This window comes from Nerophis ophidion, linkage group LG01 (genome assembly GCF_033978795.1).
Source record: "Nerophis ophidion isolate RoL-2023_Sa linkage group LG01, RoL_Noph_v1.0, whole genome shotgun sequence".
In the NCBI taxonomy this organism is placed as follows: domain Eukaryota; kingdom Metazoa; phylum Chordata; class Actinopteri; order Syngnathiformes; family Syngnathidae; genus Nerophis; species Nerophis ophidion.
In genome coordinates this window covers 57,765,364-57,778,882 of record NC_084611.1, presented here as the reverse complement: position 1 = coordinate 57,778,882, position 13,519 = coordinate 57,765,364, and the positions used below count along the sequence as shown (strand labels likewise).

Genomic DNA, 13,519 nt, shown 5'->3' with positions numbered 1-13,519 from the left:
ATGTTTTTTCCAGACAAATAATATTAGTTTATAATAGAGGGGCTTCCGTGCGCCATGTACTAAGCTCGCTTACGCACCAAAACCTGGCGTACTCCCTTTTTCAGGGCAAAGTTGAGCAGTATCAAAACTGACGTTGACGAGGGAATGTGCGTTGTCTCAGGCCAACTTCATGCTTCACATACGCACATTTCTGTAGTCTGTGAATACTTTGGCAACACATAGAGGTCGTCGTTCAGCCAAAAAAGATGGAGGCAAGGACACAAATGTTCTTTTCCCAATGCTTTATATTCATATTATTTGTGTGTATGTGTATTGGATTATGTAGGCGATAATTTTGCTACGTTTTGCTGACACAATGTGATCCTGTGACTCCTGCATAGTTGAGCGCTGAGTAGCAACAGCAGCCGGTGGCGGCACACTGGAACCTCCGAAACCGGGGACGTTGGAAAGCTGGTGTAGAACCAGCTGTTTTTCAATTCCTTGGAATCATTTGCCAGTTTTGTTAACAATTACTGACTATATAAGAAGATCAAATTTAACAAAAATCCAAATTGGCCATCATTCCCTGCAGTGTGAATGAAGCCTAAAGCGGGGTACGCACAATTTGGCTAATTTTGTCCATCTTCTGAGTAAAGGCAGCAAATGTCTGCCATTTAAAATTGTCTTATAACACTGTCATGTGGTTTGATATGTGTCAAGAGGGAATTTTTCCAAAACAGGTTGTGCTGACAATTGTTAAACATTGTTCATATCCGTGGAAAACACAAACCTCGCAAGTTATGAGTTATGACGTGGTCCAGAAAGTAGCCAATCAAGATGCTAAAAAAAAAAAAGCATTGTAGCTACTTTGTTGAGAACATACTCACCATTAGCTTGCTTAGTTGAATCTGTGTTTGTGCCAGCTCCATGATCTTCCACTCTATTTCTTTTTTCTTCTTCATGTTTCAAAAATAGTCCTAAGACCACCATTGTTTACATACCATACCAACTTTATTTATAAAGCCCTTTACAAACAACCATAGTTAAAGAACAAAGCGCTGTACATCACAAATAGATAGAGTCAAAGGACAGTTTAAAAAATAACATTTAAAACAGAAGTAAAATACACATTGAAAAAGCAAATACTAATTACCCTAAGAACAATTTGTTTAACAAAAAGCAGTTTAAAAGTTAAAAACAGTCAAAGTTAAAAGTTAAAAACAGTTTAAAGTCTCATGCTGTTTTCTCATATTCTATAATCCCTGCTACTGTGGTTGATTGGCTGCTATGCTTTTTCCTTCTTTGATTTTGTTAGTTCACGTTTATTCATGCAAGATTTCAAACTTAGAGAATGAATCTAGCTCGGTGGTGGGACAGAATTGTAACAGTATGTGGGTGCTGTGTTGTGTATATGATGGTAACACACTCCACACACAAGTATCACTGCCTTGTATATAAGGAACGCTGAGCTGTAGTCTACCTTGTACAAAACTTCTTTTCCACACATTCACAAACCTCTACCTTTTTTTTTCTTTCTTTTCTTCTCAGCCTGATTTTTTTTTTAATCTTTATTGATAGGGTCTGTAACAGATAAAACATCTCCTAAGATTTACAAGATATTTGTGTACACCAGCTTTAGGACACAAATATTACACTATAATATATTTATAAGATATAAATAGGGCTAACTTTAAGACTTATTTCATGCCAGAACTATATAGAATTGGCTTAAAAAACTAAAACTGAGAGTGAAGCCGCAACATTTTACACAGATCGTGGCTAAAGCTCATTGTATTCACTTTGGGTATTTCAAATATACCATTATTAAAGTCAAGATGTCTCAATACTTTTTTCTTAATGTCCTGCAAGTTGTCACATTGTCCTTCATTCAACACCAGGTACTGAGATTGCTTCTGGTAGCTTGGGACCGCAGGTTGATCTTTTCAGTCGGGACTTCAAGCACCACAGGAGAGTCTGACACTGTCATATGGAACGAGGTGTGTCTTTGAGATCATTCATCGAAGTCCATGTCCACACGAACACAGATACACTATATTGCCAAAAGTATTTGGCCACCTGCCTTTAATCACATATGAACTTGAAGTTCCATCCCATGGAATTGTCCAAAATGTTTTGGTAAAGTTTCTTTCACTGGAACTAAGGGGCCAAGCCCAATTCCTGAAAAACAACCCCCCAGTATAATTCCTCTTCCACCAAATTTCACACTCGGCACCATGCAGTCCGAAATGTAGCGTTCTCCTGGCAACCTCCAAACCCAGACTCGTTCATCAGATTGCCAAATAGGAAAAGCGTGACTCATCAGTCCAGAGAAGGCATCACCACTGCTCTACCAGTGGCGACATGCTTTACACCACTGTATCCTACGCTTTGCATTGGACTTGGTGATGTATGGCTTCCTCCCACCTCCAAAAACATGCACCTGGGGATAGGTTGATTGGCCACACTAAATTGGCCCTAATGTGTGAATGTGAGTTTGAATGTTGTCTGTCTATCTGTGTTGGCCCTGCGATGACGTGGTGACTTCTCCAGGGTGTACCCCGCCTTCCGCCCGATTGTAGCTGAGATAGGCACCAGCGCCCCCTGCGACTCCAAAGGGAATAAGCGGTAGAAAATGGATGGATGGATGGTAATGCTGCACCAAGTCAGCTATTGCTGCTTTTTTCAGGCTTCTGATTGGACAAAATGTGCATGACACCAGCTGTATGCGTTTGTGTGTAGACATAGACAGTTTTGAAACTACACTTGTGTGGATGGAGATTGTTTTAACCCCAAATATGTGTTTTTGAAACTGTCTTTGTTCGTGTGGACATAGCCTAAGGCTCAAATTGACCAATGTGTTAGTACATTGATATCAAATTTAGATGCAACAATTCTCTCCCTTCTTCCTCAGGTCCACCACAAAACAGAGTTTGGCTCCAACCTGACAGGTCATGGCTTCCCCGACCCTGGGCACCTAGACAATGTTCTGGACGAACTCCGCGCTCAGGGCATCACAGAGGATGATGGATTGACAGAAAAGTGAACAGAAGAGGAAGACCAGCAGATGTGAGGCTCGTAATGATGCAAAAGAGTAGAGGATAATGATAAAGAAAGGGGAAGAGGATTTATAGAAAATTACAGAAGCAAAAAGTGACCACCTGCCTGAATTTAAAGGGTGCTGGAGATCATTTGTTTTTTTAAATTAACCACTTTTTTAAACTTTTAATTTAGTTAATAGTGGTTTGCCTGTCATTCCAATCCTGTATAGTTTTTTTTGGTGTAATCTTTAGAATTTGAAGTCTCAATGAAGAAATGAGTGGCAATCAAAAGACGCCACTAAAAACAAAACAAAAAATACAGCATGAGGAAGGAGGACACACACTGTTTTGGCTGCTGAGCAACAAGGTACTAACTTTACACACAGGTATGTGAGACTGAAACGGTACAAATACTAACAATAGATACAAGTTTACTTTACTGAGCGAAAGGAGAAGATTGTAAAAATGGCTTATCCAAAATCGGGCGAGAGAAAGGATCAAGAGAGCGATTTCTTCAGTAGGGGAGGGAACTGTGGAAATAATGTGGCAGTCAGAGAGAGAGAAGGTTTTTGAATGTAGTGTAGGATAGGAGCTGAGTAGAACTAACTTGTATGCTACTTTTACAGGTGCTATCACCACAAACTCATGATGAACTTTGGTACTTTTTTTGTAATATTTCTTCTATTGGTTTTCATCTCGGGCTACATCCAGCCTGTAAGCAAATGAAAATGTTTTATTTCTTGTCTCTGTAATCCTCGTTCAACACTGTTCTGTAACTTTCATTCACATTTTTATGGTCTAATGTCACACAGTGGAGCCTGTAGGAGTGAATAAGTCCAAGGAACAAGTATTTGCATACACGTGATTGTTTTCAAACAAGGTTTACATGGTCTTAAGTAGAGATGTCCGATAATATCGGATATTATCAGCAGCTAAATGTAATATTGGAAAGTATCGGTATCTGTTTCAATATTATCGATATTGGTTTTAAAAAGTAAAATGTATGACTTTCTAAAACGCCTCTGTGCACACGGACGTAGGGAGGAGTACAAAGCACCAATAAACATTAAAGGCACTGCCTTTGCCTGCCGGCCCAGTCACATATCTTCGGCTTTTTACACACGCAAGTGAATGTAAGGCATACTTGGTTGACACCCATACAGGTCACACTGAGGGTGGCCGTATAAACAACATTAACACTGTTACAAATATGTGCCACACTGTGAACCCACACCAAACAAAAATGACAAATACATTTCAGGAGAACATCTGCACCGTAACACTACATAAACACAACAGAACAAATACCCTGAAACCCCTGGCTGCACTAACTCTTCCCGCCCACACCTCAACCTCCTCATGCTCTCTCAGGGAGAGCATGTCCCAAATTCCAAGCTGCTGTTTTGAGGCATGTCAAAAAAAATAATTACCTTTGTGACTTCAATGATAAATAAGGCAGTGCCGTGTTGGCATTATTTTCCACAACCTGAGTTGCTTTATTTTGGAAAACCGTGTTACATTGTTTAATGCATCCAGCGGGGCATCACAACAAAATTAGGCATAATAATATGTTAATTCCACGACTGTATGTATCGGTATCGGTTGATATCGGAATCGGTAATTAAGAGTTGGACAATATCGGAATATCGGATATCTGCAAAAAAGCCGTTATCGGACATCTCTAGTCTTAAGACATCACATGTACAATTCTAAACTAAATACTAAAACGGGCGGGGGACAATAGGTATTCAGGTTTTGCGCTTGTGGAAGGTAAACCGTAGTGATGGATGAAACGATACAGAAGCACGAGTGATACAGTGTCCTTTGATACCTCGGTGTGTGTGTGTCACTTTAAAAATCATGTGGCCGATATAGCTGCTGTGTTATTTGACTGCAAAAGCGCCATATTGTTTCTCATAAAGCTCTTTTACCATTATCAATCAATATGGAACTGAGAAAAAGTTCAGAAAAGTGCCAGAATTTCACTTTTACAAAGCCAAATAAGGTCAAAGTTCTTCTTTTCCAGTTTACTATTTGGCTCATAGACCAGAGTTGTGCATTTCGTATTCCTTTCTGCACAGTTATTCATTTAAAAATACACATATTATAATTGTTAACTATTAATTTTATTTGTGTGTCAAATGTAGTGACTTTTTTTTAAAATACAGCAGATGCCGCCATCACAGTATTAGGGCATTGTCAATACAACCAGTGTATGCCAACGACATTTGCTAGTACTGGTAACCAGATTGTAAGTAAAGCATTAAAATGCAAAAACAAGGAACAAAAGATAGTAAAAAAAAAAAAAAAATCTGTGGAAAACAGGCTGGTCACCAGCTAGTCAAAAGTTTAGGTCTGGCTGTCATGTCATTTTCTGTTAAATACTCTTAATGACCCCCCGATGCAAAAGAGAAAAATATTGTTGAACCCCACAAGGTTTCTGCCGATTTTGAATGATGTAAGAGTGGGAAAAAAAACAACTAAATATTACCTCAAAGTCGGAGGATAAATACACGGGCTGATCTTTGACTCAAATTAAGGCCCTTTAGCCTTTACGGGTGCGGACTTCCGGCTAGGGCTGGGCGATATATCGATATAAACGATATATCGCAGGTTTGTCTCTGTGCGATATAGAAAATGACTATATCGTAATATTCGATTATATGTTTTCCCACACTTGCTTTTAGCTGCGTGCATTACATTACTGGCGTTTCTCCCTCCTTCTTGTGTCACCTTCTCACGGAGACGTAAAACAAGCCCGCCTTGTTACAATACGTCACATACTGTCGTGCATGTAGCGTCACATGCTCATGCCGAGAGCTAACGTTAGCTGAGGCAGGTCGAGTTGCTTTTAGCTGCGTGCATTACACAACAGGCGTTTCTCACTCCTCGTCTCTCTTTCTCACAGAAACGGAAAACAAACCCGTCTTCTTACATACGTCACATACTCTCGCGAGTGTAGCGTCATATGCTCTCGCCGACCAGAGAGGTAGCAGCATGGCTAACGTTAGCTGAGGCATGTCGGGCAGAGCGGAACTTGTGACAATACAAGAGAGAGATGGTGTGAAACTGATCACAAATGGAGGAAGAACAATAAATGCCCAAAATAAAGAGCACGGGGTCCATCATCAGGCGGTGGTTTGGCTTCAAGTTGGAAGATATTCAGCAGACAACAGCAATATGCAAAGTATGCAACAGAAGTGCTACTACAAAAAGGTAGCAACACTATTCATTTGTTCTTTCATTTAAAAAGTCACCCGCGAGAGAATGAAGAGTATTTAATAAATACACATTTGGTCAATTGACTTAGTTGTGATTTCCCTCTCTACATGAAAGTTTAAAAGTAGCATATATAAATGCAGTATGAAGAAGAATGTTTTAATGTAGACACATAGAATCATCATACTGCTGTGATTATATGCATTAAGTGTTCATTCAAGGCCAAGGCAAAATATCGTAATATGTATCGTATATCGCAATATGGCATAAAAATATCGCAATATTAATAAAAGCCAATATCGCCCACCCCTACTTCCGGACAATAATAATAAAATGACATCACACACTAAAATATGAAAACAATGTTAAGACACTGTGATAGAAAATATTTCTGATATAAAAATGTGAGTGGACATTATACTGCATTCTAAAATGATTTAAAACTTGTGAGCGTGAAAGGTTTCAAACTGGAAAAAAAAAAAAAGACAAAACATGTTTGTGTCTTTTAAGCTGAATCCCAATTCTCCCTTTAATTTTCCCTCCTTTCTTTTCGCTGCCAGCCCTCGTTTCTTGAAACTGAGTCAAGGTTTAGCAGTGGAAAACACAATCCATCAATCGAATTGCTAGCACTTGTTCCTTTCGGGGTGGCGGGGGGTGCTGCATTTGGGCGTAAGGCGGTGTACACCCTGGACAAGTTGCCACCTCATCGCACGGCCAACTCAGATAGACAGACAACATTCACACACTAGGGACCATTTAGTGTTGCCAATCAACCTATCCCCAGGTGCATGTCTTTGGAAGTGGGAGGAAGCCGGAGTACTCGTAGGGAACCCACGCAGTCACGGGGAGAACATGCAAACCTCACATAGAAAGATCCCGATTGATCCGGGATTGAACTAAGGACCTTTGTATTGTGAGGCAACACGCTCAAAAAAATTACACGTTGTTCATTTCTTGATACGTCGTCACCTCTAGCCGCCAGGTGACTGTTATTATTAATAGACTGATAAAAAAACGATTGTCACTGTATTCAGAAGCTACAATATGTTTGTTTCAGTCGTCCCCCCTTTATCGCTATTGGTTGTTGTCTGACCCGTTGGTGATAAGTGGAGATGTCCGATAAAATCGGGCTGCCAAAATGCTTTAAAATGTAATATCAGAAAGTATCGGTTTCAAAAAGTAAAATGTATGACTTTTTAAAACGCCGCTGTACGGAGTGGTACACGGACGTTGGGAGAAGTAAAGAGCGCCAATAAACCTTAAAGGCACTTCCTTTGCGTGCCGGCCCAATCACATGATACCTACGGCTTTTCACACACACAAGTGAATGCAATGCATACTTGGTCAACAGCCATACAGGTCACACTGAGGGTGGCCATATAAACAACTTTAACACTGTTACAAATATGCGCCACACTGTGAACCCACACCAAACATGTATGACAAACACATTTCGGGAGAACATCCGCACCGTTACATAACATAAACACAACAGAACAAACACCCGGAGCCCCTTGCAGCACTAACTCTTCCGGGAGGCTACAATATCACTGCCCCCCACCCGCATCAATCTCCTTATGCTCTCTCAGTGTGAGCATGTTCCAAATTCCAAGCTGCTGTTTTGAGGCATGTTAAAAAAAAATAATGCTCTTTGTGACTTCAATAATAAATATGGCAGTGCCATGTTGGCATTGTTTTCCATAAGTTGAGAGGAGCCAGATGAGGTGGTTCGAGCATTTGGTCAGGATGCCACCCAAACGCCTCCCTGCGGAGGTGTTTCGTGCACGTCCGACCGGTAGGAGGCCACGGGGAAGACCCAGGACACGTTGGGAAGACTATCTCTCCCGGCTGGCCTGGGAACGCCTCGGGATCCCCCGGGAAGAGCTGGTCAAAGTGGCTGGGGAGGGGGAAGTCTGGGCATCCCTGCTTCGGCTGCTGCACCCGCGACCCGACCTCAGGTGAGCGGAAGAAGATGGATGGATGGGTGGATGGAACTTGAGTTGATTTGTTTTGGAAAACCTTGTTTCATTGTTTAATGCATTCAGCGGGCATCACAACAAAATTAGGCATAATAATGTGTTAATTCAACGACTGTATATATATATCGGTATCGGTTGATATCGGAATCGGTAATTAATCGTTGGACAATATCGGAATATTGGTAAAAAAAGCCATTATTGGACCTCCCTAATTGTAAGCTTTAAAAACAAGGTTCAAATCATGGCAATATTTACTTGGAGAAAATAATTGAATACCGAATAAAACCCGTCCATATTACATTTTATTATGTTACATTTACATGCTTGTTGCCATTTTGTCAGCCATGTTGTGATGGGAACTTGAAACAACACTTGGTTGCAAGTGTGTTTGGGACCACTCTTTGTTTGGAGTATTATACACACGTTGGCATTTAGCCCTTCCCTGGGGAATTGGGACACCCCTCGCTCGACGAAAAGGGGAAGAAGTGGGATTCAGCCTAAGAAAAGTAAAACTTGGAATTTCTCCACTCTTTTTGTGTCATCTGATGATGATAATAATGGATTAGATTTATATATAATCCTGCACGTTTTCATGACCATTTTGTCCTCAATCTCATGGCGATATTGGAGACTGAGCTTTTTTGTTTGAAACGCTCCTTGTCATCTTTATCTATTTCTCTACCAAGTGATGACTCGGGTTAATGAATGGACCTTTATCTTTATGTTTTTAGCTCGTGTGTGTGGCCAGAGAAATGTGTATCCTCTCCACACACTCCAAGTTAAGAGTATTATGTACTGTACTTCTAGATTTTCTGCACTAACAAGATCATTGGGAAAGGTGTATAATAGTGGAACAATGCTCTAATGTCAAACAACCACTCAAGTCATAGTCTTGTTGTTGTTACTAAAAAAAAGTGCCCGCTTAAACCGATGTCTTGCAAAAGTATTCACCCCTTTGGAAGTTTCGGCCTTTTATTGCTTTATATTTTTGCGGGGCACTGTACCAATTTGGGAACCAAAAATGTGTACGTGTAAAAGCTTTATTGTCATTGCAGATGTAAAAAAAATACAACAAATTCACCATAGCGCCTTTTGGGAGAAAGAGTATAAAATACATGACAATAGAAGAATCAAAGTGAAGTTAGAAAAGCACACAGAGTGCAGACCTCCGCCAGGCCCTACGTCCCAATAGTAAAAAAAAAAAAAAGGTTGGGGATCCGAATCAGCCCCAAATTGTAATCATGTTACGGACATTTTCTGAAAGTTTTATGAAAATTTGCCCAAAATATTTTGGACTTGCTAGGAATTAAATAAACTGAGTGACACGCCTGTTGCCTGTCTCTGCTGTATTTGTCTCTGCGGTGTTTATAGCATAAATACAAACTTAAATGTAAGGTCACCAAGTAGAAACATTCCAGATCAGGCCCCAAATCTAATCAATTATTCTTTATCCCATCCATCCATCTTCTTCCGCTTATCCAAGGTCGGGTCGCGGCAGCCTAAGCAGGGAAGCCCAGACTTCCTTCTCCCCAGCCACTTCGTCCAGCTCCTCCCGGGGAATCCCGAGGACATGTTGGGAAGACTGTGTCTCCCGGCTGGCCTGGGTCTTCCCCGTGGCCTCCTACCAATCTGGCTCCTCTCGAAGTGGAGGAGCACTTTTTGAGCTCCTCCCGGATGAAAGAGCTTCTCACCCTATCTCTAAGGGAGAGACCCGTCATTTCGGTCGCTTGTACCCCTGATCTTGTCCTTTCGGTCATAATCCAAAGCTCATGACCATAGGTGAGGATGGGAATGTAGATCGACTGGTAAATTGAGAGCTTTGCCTTCCGGCTCAGCTCCTTCTTCACCACAACGGATCGATACAGCGTCCGCATTACTAAAGACCTTGCACCGATCCGCGTGTCGACCTCACGATCCACTCTTCCCTCACTTGTGAACAAAACTCCAAAGTACTTGAACTCCTCCACTTGGGGCAAGATCTCCTCCCCAAACGGAGATGGTATTCCACCCTTTTCCGGGCGAAAACCATGGACTCGGACTTGGAGGTGCTGATTCCCATCCCAGTCGTTTCTCATTCGGCTTTGAACCGATCCAGTGAGAGCTGAAGATCTTGGCCAGATGAAGCCATCAGGACTACGTGAACTGCAAAAAGCAGAGACCTAATCCTGCAGCCACCATACCAAATACACTCAACGCCCTGACTGCGCCTAGAAATTATGTCCATAAAAGTTATGAACACAGTCGGTGACAAAAGGCAGCCTTGGAGTAGTCCAACCCTCACTGGAAACGGCAATGCGGACCAAGCTCTGACACTTATCATACAGGGAGCGAACCGCCACAATCAGACAGTCCGCTACCCCATACTCTCTGAGCACTCCCCACAGGACTTCCCGAGGGACACGGTCGAATGCCTTCTCCAAGTCCACAAAGCACATATAGACTGGTTGGGCAAACTCCCATTCACCATCAAGGACCCCAGCCGAGAGTATAGAGCTGGTCCACAGTTCCACGACCAGGACGAAAACCAAACTGTTCCTCCTGAATCCGAGGTTCGACTATCCGACGTAGCCTCCTCTCCAGTACACCTGAATAGACCTTACCTTCTTTATCCCATTTCTAGCATTTCCCGAAACTTTCGTGAAAATCCGGCAAATAAAGAGTTGGCTATAGTGCAATGAAAGAAACAGCGTGAACCCACTTGTTTCTCTCCATGGCCGCTATCTTACACAAACAGAACTTGAAAATTGTAACGTAGTAGGCCAAAAATCCTGAACGTTTTGTGAAAATCCGCGCATAACTTTTTACATTTCTTTGACAACTAGCAAACAAACGATGACATAAAACGAGGGGCTTTGACATAGAAAATAACAGGTTCCACTGTATTACAACAATAATGGTCCTCTCTGTATGGTTACTCATTTAAATAGGTTTAAAAATAGACCATTTCTCTATGATAGTATTACCCTAACATGATCATAGTGTTAATAGTTTTGTCAATTTACTGTGTATTCTTTGTGTGTTATGTTTAATGCAAAATGTTTTTATTTACCATTTTCATGGCATAAGTAATGCTGATTTCAACATGTTTTTTCTGAAATAGGGGATTTAATTGAGCATTCTTGTATTTTGTCATATATATTGCTCTGACGACCCAAACACTGTACAATTGCTTCTGGAAACTGCTAATGCTGTGTAGTCAGTAAATGACTTTGAACTATGGACAATGTTAGAAGACTGGTTACTGATGCCATGTGGTGCAGTGTTTGAACAATGTGAGCAATAATACCTCACCATTCGACTTGTGTTCCTCCTTTGAAAGCAGATCGATTCCCACTCGGCGTTCCTCCAGAAGACAATAGCACATCTTTTTGTGAGCCCTTTGGGATTGTGCCTGTTTTTTTGATAGGACAATGGGAAATGTGTGGTACGAAGGGCAATGTGTAACAGAAAATGCTGGAGTAAGACTGATTAATACACGTAAAATAAACAATGAACAAAACAGCTGTCTGTTTTTCTGTGCTATATAAGTACGGATGCATCAAGTAATAAGATTATACAAACCCCAAAAACCAGTAAAGTTGGCACGTTGTGTAAATCGTAAATACAAACCGAATACAATGATTTGCAAATCCATTTCAACCTATATTCAATTGAATAGACTGCAAAGACCAGATACTTAATGTTCGAATTGGAAAACTTTGTTGCAAATATTAACTCATTTGAAATTTGATGCCTGCAACATGTTTCAAAAAAGCTGGCACAAGTGGCATAAAAGAAAATAGAGGGATGCTCATCAAACACTTATTTCGAGCATCCCACAGGCTAATTGGGAAAAGGTTGGTGCCATGATTGGGTAGAAAAGCAGCTTCCATGGAATACTCACTCAGTCATTCACAAACAAGGATGGGGCGAGGGTCACCACTTTGTGAACAAAAGCGTGAGCAAATTGTCCAACAGTTTAAGAACAACATTTCTCAACGAGCTATAGCAAGGAATTCAGGGAATTCATTATAAATATCATCAAAAGGTTTAGAGAATCTGGATAAATCACTGCTGACCTGGAGAAGCAGCTGCCAGCACCAACCTGATGCCAGACATCCTACTGGTCTCAGAGAGAACCAAGAACAACATAACAATGGAGCTGACAATGCCATGGGAAGACTGCTTGGTGTGAGGCCCGTGTAAGGAAGTACACCAAGTATGAACACCTGGGGCCTGGCGTACAAAGCTTGCGTACGCACAAAAACCTGTCGAATGTCCTTTTTCACAGCAAATGGTGAGATGCATCAAAACTATAGTTGACCTGCGAACACTTTTATACATCTTCGTTGGAAAGCCATGGAACTTTTTGTATATTGTTCATACTTGGTCTTCTTCTTTACACGGGCCTCACCCAAGCCGTCTTCCCATCGCATTGTTTTTGAATGAGGCCCCTGGTCATCAACTGTCGTGAATAGGGCTACAAGGCAAGATATATGCCCATGGAGGTTGGCAGCAGATGGCTCTGGATCCGAAGGGGAGACCCACGGGGAGGAAAAGCAAGTGCCACCAAAACACAAGTCGCCTTTTTGCGGCTGGGTCACCTGAGAAAGGGTGTATGACGTTTAAAAGAGCCCAAACACTTTATGACCCCAGGAACATCACTGATGGTGTCTTCAAGTGCATAAGAAGATGTATTTCACTATTCAGTGCTTGGCTGGCATCATGGACATTTGCCAGGAATATATGCAAATGTATGTTTTAATAATGGTAAATGTAATATTTTGCACTAAAAATGCATCTATTTAAACAATTATTTCTAATGAATTTGTTTTAGGGCAAAACACGCATCAAATTGAATTCAAGTTTGATTTTTTTGAAAATTGTGAAAAGAACTCAGGTTTATTAGTGACTCCCAGAGCCCAAAAAAAGTCTGCGGGCTATGTAACGTTTTCTATTCAGGTTCCAGTACTCTGGAATGCCCTCCCGTTAACAGTTAGGGATGCTACCCCAGTAGAAGCATTTAATCCCATCTTAAAACACATTTGTAGTCTAGCCTTTAAATAGACTCACTTTTTAGACCAGTTGCTCTGCCGTCTCTTTTCTGCGCTGCCCGCCTATCCATCGTGGAGTGGGGGGCACAGGTTCGGTGGCCACGGATGAAGTGCTGGCTGTCCAGAGTCGGGACCTGGGGTGGACCGCTCATCTGTGCATCGGTTGGGGACATCTCTGCACTGCTGACCCGTCTCCGCTCGGGATGGTCTCCTGCTGGCCCCACTATGGACTGGACTCCCTCTATTATGTTAGATCCACTATGGACTGGAG

At 41.6% G+C, this 13,519-nt stretch overlaps 1 protein-coding gene across 2 annotated transcripts in view; it reads left to right on the top strand.

The window, feature by feature from the left end:
• The window catches only part of LOC133557499 (E3 ubiquitin-protein ligase DTX1-like), a 66,659-nt gene extending 54,945 nt beyond the window's left edge, over positions 1 to 11,714 (top strand). For both annotated transcript variants that reach the window (XM_061907989.1, XM_061907981.1), the window contains exons 11-12: positions 1,878 to 1,976; positions 2,891 to 11,714. In XM_061907989.1, coding sequence (XP_061763973.1) covers positions 1,878 to 1,976; positions 2,891 to 3,022 — 231 coding nt within the window. In that variant the 3' untranslated portion in view covers positions 3,023 to 11,714. The remainder of the gene's footprint in view (positions 1 to 1,877; positions 1,977 to 2,890) is intronic.
• The last annotated feature ends 1,805 nt before the right edge of the window (positions 11,715 to 13,519 follow it).